The following is an 11,944-nucleotide window of genomic DNA, read 5'->3' on the forward strand; positions in this document are numbered from 1 at the left end:
CTTGGTCCTCCTCTCGAGGTCTTCCCTCCAATTTTACCTTTTATTACGTCTCTCTTATCCATATTATTACAAGGTGTGCCAAATCCATCAAGTTCTTCTTTGCCGTAGAATTCTACTTTTATTGTCCTTTCCTCTTCTGCTCTTCCATGTGGTTCCTCTCTTTTAAGCACCCTTAAGCTTGGATAAAAATATTTCAATCCAGTTACAGGTCTGAGAATTCTGGTGAAAATGTTTTTCCGTGAAAGAGAGTTCAGCATCCTCCTCTTCCCTCCCCTGCCTCTCCTACAGGTATCTTGAATATGGCTGTCAATATCCCGTCCCACCTCTTGTCCGCCGCAGCCCAACGCACTCCTCAAGTCCGTTCCACTTAGTGACGCCAACGTTCAATGATTTGGAACTATGAGATCGGCTTGCACTCATTTCTGCGACTAATATTTCCTCCTGACCTCTTGGAAACCTCTTCATGTTTGACGGTACCTCGTGTTACCCTCGCGTTTCTCGCAGAAACGTGAGCCCCGCGAAAAGCCCATGCATTTTGACAGTAGCAATCTCTCCGCGGTTACTTCAATTGTGAGCCGATCAGTTCCTTCCCGTTGTTCCATCAGCTTTCTGGATTCTCGCCGCTCCGTTTAATGAAAGACTGAAAGAGATCTTATGTGCCCAGGGTCACCAGATTAATTTTGCCGTTGCACGCCACGGAAAATTTCGGAAAATATAATATAAGGGTTGCGAGGAGAATAAAGCCCGTGCGTTAATCCCGATGAGTGAAATAAAAACATAGGACGTAATCGCTTCGGGATATCGATGGAGCAGGTTTTTGCGACACTCCCAGGTGATGAAAATGTCACGTCACCGTAATATTTGCGGTTGTGCGAGAATTTCGACCTCCAAAGGCAGCTGAGGAATGCGGATTCGTGGGCTGCTCATCGTTCATTTACGTCACCGTAGTCGTCTCGGAGCGAAGTGGGACGTATGGTAGATTTCGCTCCTCGGCGCCGTTGCTGTATTTCGATGCGTCATTTTTTAAATAAATTTCATTAAATGTAACTCTTGATGGAATAAGGAAAGAAATTGTAACCAATGAGGTGTGCTGGATTCCTGAACTTGTATAATGAGGCAGGTAGGCCTTGTGGGCAGGCATTTAATGACTATTCTTCCTTTCCGAAAGAGCATTGCGCAAAAGATATATTTTACAGGATTCTTTGTAGATTTCGCGCGAAAAGGGGGTCAATTCGATACCTCTTGGGATACGGAAAATAATATTTAAATGGACAAGGTCGATAATTTTTATAACCGTCATCTGGGAGGGACGAAGACAAAGGAAAATGATCAGCATATCAGGTGATGTCTTCTCCTTGCATTTTACGACGTATTATCAAACTTACATTCAGGGAGTGCTTTGTGCCTGTCAGGGTTCTCAAGTTTCTTTGTAAGCCTTAATTATAATGCACCATGAATTGACTGTGAAAGAAGTGGCTAGATGAGAACCAAAACTAACTTCAGTGCAATGTTATTGGATGGACTTTGTTAACATCACCTCATAACGTTCATGCTCCTTACTCCCATCGTTCAAGTCCTCTTGCTTCGTATATATTCTACGGGCAATCAAATACGACTATCGAATTCGAATTATTTCATGGTGTAGTGAACGAAAGTGCTGTAGATTTATTTACTTTTATTACTTCACAGTCAATCCTCGCAACCAATATTGTAACTCTTTTTTTCAGGGTTTCGGATTTTTACAACAGCTTACAGTACTTCACCGAGAAGCTTACTAGAGACGAGATTTCCCTGAGACTCGGTATCGTAAATTCTAGTGATTTTTTTTGCTCTCCTTTGTTATTCTCCGTAAAGCTCATTCACTCCCTTTGAAGAGTAAACTGGTTTGAAGAACTGTTGCCTTCTGCTAAGTTGACGGGTTAACGCGTCTCTCGGACAGAAAAATGGATTGAATTCTCGAGAACATCGGTGAAGAGCCAGTGAATCGATGGGGAGGGGTACAAGAATGAAGAACCAGGAAAACGTCTTTTAAGTCCTTAAAAAGAAGTCCTTTCTTTCATTTTTGGAGGATAAACCGTTAGAACGCGTCTAAGCGCCATCTCAAAGACAAAAACTTCCGTAAAAAATAAGGTATGCCGATAAAAATCGAGGGAGGACGAGATGACGTCTTTTCATACTATCCCTTTCGACGCATCGCTTCGGCGATGGGGGAAGGGAGAGAAAAAAGATCGGAATTTGGACGGCGTCCCTTGACGACCCTCGAACAATAGGTCACCGATCCCCCTTTCGGACTCCTCCTCGGAGGAATGAACGCCCTGTTGTCGGATGGCTGGCTAACTGCTGGTGGCCGCCAGCTGGGAAAAGGCTGTTGAGCTCAGTAGGTGGACGCGCGGGGCCGTATTATCCCGCGCGGGCGAACGGAACAAGGCTGCAGGCGAGCGGGCGCACAGGAATTGAAAAAAAAATCGTCCCACGGTTGACGAGATTTTTGCCTACGAGAGCGAAACGGTGGAGAAAATAAAAATCTTCATGTTTCTCAACTGGTTGCGGGGTGAGACGAGAAGGGGAAGGGAATCGGTAGTTATTCCATTTTTTCTGCGTGGACGTACCTGCGTGGACGGACGCCCCCTCCAAAAAATGTGCAAGTAGGATGGAATGTCTCCAGGGATACCGAGAAACGCCTTCGGTGATGGGGATGTCGATTGGAAACATTCATCATTCGATTAATATCGGATCGATAGTTTAAAACAGGCCTGTAAAACCGATCCCTTTCTATTCTTTGGCATTTGTGACAAACCTTAAATTCTTTGCCAATTTAGAAGGAAGCCACGGTTAACCGTTGACGACCCACGCTGTTTTCCGAGGTAAAAATTCGAATTTGAAAACGGTGACGTAGTAAACGGTTCGATAAATGTATTAATGGTCGACTTCGATATGAAATTTGGTAGATTTGATCTTTCGAGACGTGGCATTCTGGCGATGAACGGGTAAATTTCCGCAGAGATAATTTTTAACCACAGCACTTTGGTATTTGGTTCCTCTTTTAAACGGTGCACGTATTCCCTTTTATTTCCTCCAAGGAAGCGTCAAAAACACAATCAGCAATTATGTAACTCAAACAAGCAATATTTTTTTCTGTATTGAACCGAGAAACTTTTGTTCTTCCATCAAACACGCTCATTAGATTTATATGAAGGCTTTTGAGCCCTTTCAGCGGATCGAAATTGGCTGAAGATACTAATTAATGAATTCACGGAGAGAGAGTTTAAGAGTTTCTTTCTGCGGCCAAATAATTTCTGTCAGTAATTATGCATGGAGATTTCTGTTGCAGGAAAAGAAGGAATGGAAAGTCGAAGTACTTCAAAATCACTCCCTCATAGCTCGTATGCATGTTTTGTGCGATGTGGACGTACAGCAATCGACTTTCCGATTTGCTCTGGTTCTTATATCTAAGATGAAAGGGTGAAAATGTACGCGGTTTATTGAGTGAAAATATCGCTATGCAAGTTGAATGAATACCGAGTAATAAAAAGCTGTACCGAATTTGCTTGATTTGTTTGAGTTTTTTTTTAATGTAATCCAAATTTACATTACATTAACCCGATAAAATCTATTATTTCAGTCAGCTGGCCCTCTGGTATGTTTTCCTTGGACATAGTATTATTATCTTTCACGGTTTCGGAAGCCCGTCGGCAGATCCAATAAATCTTTAGTAAAAAACGACCTCACGCCTACATGTCCCTGGTTTCATTCTTGAAATTCCAAAATTTTCGCTTGTGGCCACATGATTAATACCGGTGATTTTAATATGTCTCACAAAAAATAAAAAAAAAATTACCATGGATATCGAGTCAGGTTTCACTGTTGGTACATTCTTAAGTACAGATTACCTAAATATATCGAAATTTCGCCTAGTTTATTTAAATGCCATGACTTATGCTCTTTAACCTATTTTTATGTAGGATATAAGGTCGGTAACGAATTCGAAAAGAATTGGCCACGGGGAATCCGTTACTCGGCAAGACAGTATTAACATTTATCGCTTAAAAATGCTAATTATAGTAGTTTTTAAAATTCAGAAAAACGTTTTGTCTATAGTTAAACTATAAGTACTTCAACTTAAAACAACTGTCAAAATTCTTTTAGGGGCTTATGTTTGCATTCTTGGGGGCCCATTGTTATAAGAAGAAAACGAAGCAAGAGGAATTAAAAAGCGGAATGGAATAAAATTCACAGTACTATTTAAGGGGAATGACCTCTTTTTTTATCTTAAATTAATGAGATGATAATTTTCAATTTTCCTTAGGGGAATGAAATGTCATTCCCTTCGCCTGTCTATTCCGAGATTATAAACCCATGGGTCTCAAGGTTTTAGCAGCAATTGAAAACCTTTCTGCTATAACTGAAAGTTTGCAACCAATTGTTTCGCGAATTCAAACATCAGATATCTAGTCGTACGAAATGCATCCAGTATTAACAATGTCCACTCCCGCGAGTTCAACGTATTTATATTTGTCATGTAGCCTTAGTAAGTTATATTTTGCGCTTTGGAAACAATTTAATATAAAGAATTGAAAATACAGGCCACTTGCCTCCGTGTTTGCATTCCTTGGTACCTGGGCCTAGTTGAAAGAGTCTATAGATGGTCGGTCACCTGTTGAATTACTTCCATTGTCGTGGATCGTCGTGTCGCGTCTTCAATCACGAACACAAATGCGGACATTTGGAATATGACTGTTGAGTTACCATTTTTCACATGGAAAAATGATGCAGCCAACCGTTTCATTCTGAGAAGCCTGGGTATTATATATAATGAATTGAAATATCTACGTCGTTTATACGTCAATTCTATTCACATAATCTCCCTGGTGACGTCTGAAAATATTTCGACTAATATATTTCACAACTTGTCGTTGGCTCATACGAAGTAGCATTAGCGCTCGATGATTATAGTTAACCAACAGAATGTCTTTATATATATTCAATCTTCATTCAATGCAGATGTTTTTGACATTGTTAACGATTTTTCTACTTTTGATACGGCAAAAAATTATAAGAAGATTAAAGTAAAGAATATACCTGTACATATATGTACTTGAGACAATAGGGTTTTCCACTGTCTTAAATTTTTCATGACGAAGAAGTTCCCTAATTAAGTTTTATTGCGGGGTGAAGGCTTAGGTTATAATCTGTCCGTAATTTTTGGGAAACAAGCTCACATCAAAATACAATTTATATTCACTTCAAACTGATCGTATAAATCCAACGGCTCGGGGAGGAAAACGAATTTAAGTGAATGAAATTAAAAACAGAAGAGTGATAGAATCCATAAAGAATCGAATGAAAAATACAATGCATATAATACAAAATGAATTTATACCTGTTTATCTATTAGTATTGGTATTCTACCGTTTAAGGTAGGTTAGTGATGGATGCAGGCTATGCAACGGCACAACGATACATTTCTTAAACTCTCCTTACAAGGCACAACCTAACAGCCCACACTGCAATAACCCCTTCTTCACTTCAGCATAGTACCTCCTCCCATCATTCCATCCAACATGCCTATAGCGTCCTCCTACCCCTTTCCTCATAACGTTCTCCCTTCTATCAGTCTCCAATATTCCATTAACAATCAAAATATGCTCTGCATCATCTATCCTGCCTCCTTCGGATTTCTACCAACAATCCCCTCTCCTCCCCCACCATGCTCTCCTCCCCTTCCTCGATTGTTGGCTCTGCAATAAAATGATCCTACGATATGCTTAAATAGAAATTGAAAATGCAGCAGGGCTTACAATGAGTCGTCAAGGATTCTAGTTTGGCAACTAAATTAGAGTAATTAGAGATTCGCGATATTACTATTCTATCAATTACGAAAAAACTAATACACAAAGATAACGGTTTTTGGTTACCAATACAGCATGCGGGGTCCTGATTGGACATCCTTGTCATGATATACACAAGCATGTGTACTGTATCTTGAAACACTCGCTAAATTTTCATTCAAATTAACCAGGCCCGCCTGTGAGGAAGTTGCGACCACTCGGATGCCCTCTTTGCAATGTTTTGTCAGCTGCAGTGCTGCTGCCACGTTGCTCGGGTGATGTTTACATATCGGACTCATTCATCGGATTTCCCCGAATATATTTTCCTCCCTGACGCTGAGGAGAGGCGCTCAAGACAAAGAGGCAAAGTGAGATTGAATTGGCTCCTCCGTGTTCCTGGACGGAGTACTTGCCGGAGCATTCAGGAGCGGATGGCATGGGGGTAGCGAAACGACAGGAAGTGGCAGACTGCGCAGGTGATAAAAAACACTCAAGGTGCGAGAGGCGTGATAGCAAAAAACATGTCGCTATTATATGCACGTAATTTTGAAAAGGGCGCACACCACCAGAGAAAACCTATCTCTGGCTTTTGCACCCGCGATGTTGGTTCCATTCAGCAGATTTCCAATCGCCTTTCCCGTTTCCCCAGTCAGCATCGAGTTTTTGTTTCCCTCGAAAGCCTTTCCAATTATTTGCAGAAGTGTCGATAGGGATGTTAAGCAAAGGATGAGTCACGCGGAATCCTTGGGACGTTAGCTGTTTGCGGTAGCGAAGGAGGGTGACGGAGAGAGCAGGGCGAACAGCTGCTCCAGTATGATATTGAGCGCACTAACCAATCATCGTATCCGTGCCGGTACAGGTCAATCACTAAACTCGCCCTTGACACTATTCCACTCCCTGCGTCCCGTGGAAACTTCTGAGTTCGCGTAGATTGACTCGAATTTCTGGTGCACCCCTCCCATTCCTCTTCCCCACACGCACGTTTTGGGAAATTTCTCGGAATGCCGCAAGTCACGACAAGGCGTCTTGTGGTATCGGTATACGGTTAGTGTGAAATAAAAACCCTTTCAATCGAGTGCGAAACGGAGTGGGTTGCGCCCCAGAAGGAAAATGTATCGCCAATAAAAAAACCTCTCTCCAATGTGCCTGCAAAAGTCGGCGCTTAAAGTCACAGGGTAGTTGCCTAATTCCTCTCTCAAGTCCTGGTCGAATAGGTAGAAAGAAATATATGCGACTGCGCCACTATTAAATTTATTCTGATTATGCAATGGGAATTTAAGTCAAAAATAGGATCCCTGTCCGCACATATCGCTACTTATTTGGTGGTATCACAACTGCATATTATTTACTCCGCGGTTCAACGGATTTACACCCAATGGACTGGTTAGTAATGAATCATGCACTATCTATGGTAATATTTCTGCAGACGTTCCATTTGATCAGTTCATTGACAAAGCTTTATGATGTCGGGAGCCCCTCTACATCTACATGACATCCTACAAGCTACTGGCAAGGTTGGTGTGGCAGGGAGCGTATCCACACAGGGGATTCACTGTAAATTAAAATGTTCGGTAAATCTTCAAGAAGTTGATGTCCCAAATTTGCTTAAGAGATTCAGCCTATAAAAAAAATATTCAAATTGGGAGTTTCCCACTCTAAATTTTCTAAAATTTTAATCACACTGCCGTGTTTGTTGTGGCTTTTTGGCTGATGTGCTGACGCGATCTATTTCTTTTAATAAGCCTACGTGCCATGAGGATCCCAAATACTAGCCGTTTACTCCAGGTGAGGCCTAGCAAGTGAGACGTATCAACGCCCCTTCACTATCTCATCGCATTGCCCCAACACCTTCTTGATTAAACCCAATGCTCGGTTTGCTTCACCGAATATTTTGGTACGTACATGTTTACTCCAAGAGAAAAAATTGATAAAAAGAACACCTATATATTTTACTGATATTACATTAATTATTCCAATTTGATTTACGTTGTCAACAGTTAGGGAATAATTATTTCTTTTCCAATAATTGACTGCTTAACATCTGAAAAATTCGATTCTGATTTCCATACATTGCACCATTCCTGTGTTGTGTCTACGTCCTTGGGTAACGCACACCTATCAAACTGGCTGCGAGTCTATACGCATTACTCCGCCGTCAGTTTTATCTTAATCCTGACGGTGCCATTGATGTCATTAACACATAATACGAGTGGATAATAGTGGACCAATTATGCTTCCCTGGGGAACACCAGGGTTTCAACTCCATTTCCAACTGTACCACGGGGAACAAACTTAAAACACGTTTGTTCGCGGCAGTTTAAGAATTTTCCGTCTATAATCTACACTTAAGGCAAGGCTCCAGCCCAGAGATTGACATTTAATAGAGCACTTTGTTGAAAACCTTTTGGAAATTCAGGAAAATCGATTCGATCTGAACCCTCTCCCGAAACCAAAATATGAATAACAAGAGCGACCTTTTTCTCACAAGATCTACCATAGCTCACTGCTAGCTGAATATCGTCTCCACATACTCAGCTGACTGGACAGTCTTGCTATTCTTTTATTTACTTCGGGTACTTCCCAATGCATGCCAAACAATAAAAAAAATACAAAACTGGGGAAATGACATATACACGTGCAAATGAATATACTTCACGTTAGACAGCTTTAGACTGGCCTTACTATGCTCGTTTTCTCTTTTTACATAGATGGAAAATTTAAATTATGTTGAGCATATATTGTACAGTGCATGAATATCTTTTCGATTGTGCAATCCATGAACTTCTTTTCGGCTGTGAGTCGCAAATTTTAGGATTTCGGTTGGTCCATTATATGCCTGTTGGAAACCATACGAAATTCGAAATTTTCGATCAGGTAAGGAGCAAAAGCATTTGCAAATTTTTAACGGAAGTTTCCTGAAACTGAAATTTATAGTATGCGTAAATACATCCATAGTACATCCGTAATATTCACAACCACAAAAGCTGAAAACATTGTTTTGAAATAATATTAATAATGTTCTATACCAGAAACCTGGGCATTTCCTTTTATAACGAGATTTTAATAATCGATCCTATCCATTAGGTTGCCATTTTTACGTCTACTCATTTAAACTATGATTGATGAAACGTTGCGACGAATGGTATTTTTGAAGGGAGTTAAGATTTTTCTAAAATAATACTTAGGCTACAGTATTATCTGATTAGCTCAATTCATAGTTAAAATATAAATTAAAAATAGTACACAAGTAATTTATAAACTGAATACCCACTAATGGTATAAGAATAACATATGCGAGCTTAATGAGAATTATCGAGTTGCATTATGATATCAAATAACTTTGCAACTATAAAAGCTCATAAACCTATGATTCTTAATAAATGTATACGTTATACAACACAGCGTATGGAAGATATCAACAAGAAGTTTCAGTAAAAGCTAGAATGAGGATTCATTCATAGTTTATAGACCCGGGTATGCCGAAGCCAATCCAAAGTTGAAATCTTTACGGTGCTATAGTCGTCGATAGCATACTGAAATATTGTTATTTTAAACTATAATTGTTTTAACATTAAATTTCTTGATAAGAGAATGCTGACATTCTCAGCCCAGAAGTGACGCTTTCAGTCTTCTCAAACAAATTCGTAATGTAAGTCCTGTAGCATAGCATGAGACAATTTAAGTAATTTATCGTTCGAATGGTGGAAGTTTTAGCTCGAAATAGAGCGTAAATTATGAAAGCGTAAAATCCTTTTTGAAAGGACTTCACGTGTCTCTAAAGAGAGAGAAATAAAATGTGGAACTAGAGGTATGTGTAGCAAAATGTATCTAAAGCGTCCAATAACACAGGAAGTTCGAAATGGGAATGGACATACAGGATCCCGTTATTAAGATCAAATAACAGGCTTACGACCAGGACACAAAAGAATAGGGAAAGGCTATACTATAATTCAATATCTGGACGCTGTTTTTTTTATCACGGTCAAGTACGAAGCTTAGGAGACGTCCATTTGTAGAATTTTATTGCTTGTTGATTAAATCGGTCTTGACCACAGGAAAACAAAAGCTTCCCTTTCCACGAAACGGTCAGCCTGAAAACGGCTGTTATGTAGGTCTAGACATTACTAAAAAACAAACGTAGACAGAAAGTAGCGTGCGGAAGTTTTACAAACCTTCCTAATGGCTATAAATGAAACACACTATTGTTATTAGAGCTAACTGAAGAATGATTAGCACCTTTACATATAGTACTAGGATATCTAGCAATATTCCATGCAGCAAAAATAAAATGTCATATGGTTCTCCGTAATTCCTAAAGGTCATCCGAGCTTCCATGCCACTTTTCGTCATGCATTACGTGGAAGGCATACAAGACGTGTAATAAAAATTCCAAAGCAATGAAATCACAACCGCCTAGCACCCGAGTTTCAAATATTTTTCCTCCTGGGCCGCCATTTTCATTTCTTGAGCAGGCGAGAACAGGTGCTTTCAATTGGAGACTTGCATCGAAGCATTTATTTATCTGGTTCAAATGTTGATTTTCCATTTATTTTAAACACCTACCCTAAAATTCGAATCCAGGAGAAATAATGAAAATATTACCCGCGCAAGTCCCCTTTATTTTACCGCGTGAATTCCATGCAACGCACACAAATTTTAGCATTTTCTTTCTTGGGGACAAGATTTAAAAGGAATTTGGTGAAATAAAATGACAGATTCAAGACATTAGGGGAGGCGAACTTTTTCACGATTCGATAAGGAATACTGTGAACCATCTATTCTCAGAATCTTACATAGGCGATAATGACTTTAATGATAGACTTGTCAGCATCCGCCGAAGGACATGGCAAATCGCCACGCACTCACGTGGGAGATTTCCTTCCTTCCCGAACCTCTCAGGGCAAGCAGAAATGTAATCCACATGTATTATTTTACCTGTATCTTCGACCTCTTCACGTCAACGTAGAGCCAATTGTCCGTGGAGAAGGCTATGGCCAGCAGCGCCACTGCTACGATGGCGGTTATAGTGGCCAAAGACAGAGTCACGGCGGAGCACGGCATCTTGTCTGGTTCAAAAACTGCTGCAGCTGAGACGTGCACGTATGTACTTCCAAAAGAACCACCTGGGAAACCAGATATGTGCGATCGTAGCGGACACAATCCTGGAGTCTCAAGTGAAGCACTCAAAGCACCACAATCACCTCTTCCGCGGAAAAAATATTTTTAAAGAGCCCAACCGTGGGTCCTCCTCCTACGGCGAATGAGTCCAACCTGTTCGTCTTCGGAGAGAGAGCCAGGGGGAAGAGGAGGAAGAAAGGGTCTCAGGGATACAGAGGGGAGTCGGAGGAGAGGGTCAGAAGAGGAGGACGGTGGGTGGTAGTGGTCTTGAGAGGGAGAAAGAAAAAAAAGGGAGGGTTCCTTTTATCTCGACAGCATAGCCCACACAACTACACTGGGGTCTCCTTGGCTCAGCGTCTCGCACGTCTAGCCCTCTACCTGACTGCACGGTGACTGAAAGGGCTGAAGAAACTCGCTGGGCAACCGTGTGCCGTCCAATTCCCCTTCCCTCCCTTCAACCCTCTCCAACTCCTCCCCCTCCCTCCCCCTCCTTCCACCTGCCTCTGCACGTCGCGAAGGACCCCATCCACCCCTCCTCTCCCCTCCACTCCTGAAAGGCCTCTCCCTCCTCCTCCGCCAACTCCGAGAATACTCCCCATCCCACCGCCTCCTCCCTTGCAGCTCTCTTACCTTCTTCGACCTCCTCCCTCTACTCCTTCCTCCGCGCCCACATTCCGCCGCAGACCTCAAACCCTCCTCCGTTCTTTTCTTCCCCCTCCGCCCCGACTTCTACTCTCCTTCCTCCTGTCCTTCTAGCCGTCATCCCCTACCTCTCTCTCCCCCCCCCACTCGTTTCCCGTCGAAGGAGCTGCCGAAGATCCCTCATCCCCTCTCGCCCTAACTCTCCTGGGGCTGGTGCCACCACCTTCTTACTCACTTTCTTGTCCACGGCAAGCAACACCCCCTCCCCGGCTTGTACACAACGCACGTAACCCCTCACTTTATCACGTCTCATTATTCTTCCGATTCCGCGTCACTTATTCGTCACCAGGGGAGGA

General features: G+C 41.7%; 1 protein-coding gene across 3 annotated transcripts in view; it reads right to left on the reverse strand.

The window, feature by feature from the left end:
- LOC139690841 (transmembrane protein 114) overlaps positions 1-11,346 on the reverse strand; it is a 120,418-nt gene extending 109,072 nt beyond the window's left edge. For 2 of the 3 annotated variants that reach the window (XM_071588438.1, XM_071588436.1), the window contains exon 1: positions 10,764-11,346. In XM_071588438.1, coding sequence (XP_071444539.1) covers positions 10,764-10,889 — 126 coding nt within the window. In that variant the 5' untranslated portion in view covers positions 10,890-11,346. The remainder of the gene's footprint in view (positions 1-10,763) is intronic. The other variant, XM_071588437.1, reaches the window with a different exon arrangement.
- Between the last annotated feature and the right edge of the window lie 598 nt (positions 11,347-11,944).

Source organism: Hetaerina americana, unplaced genomic scaffold, assembly GCF_022747635.1.
Source record: "Hetaerina americana unplaced genomic scaffold, ioHetAmer1.1.p SCAF_3, whole genome shotgun sequence".
Lineage (NCBI taxonomy): Eukaryota > Metazoa > Arthropoda > Insecta > Odonata > Calopterygidae > Hetaerina > Hetaerina americana.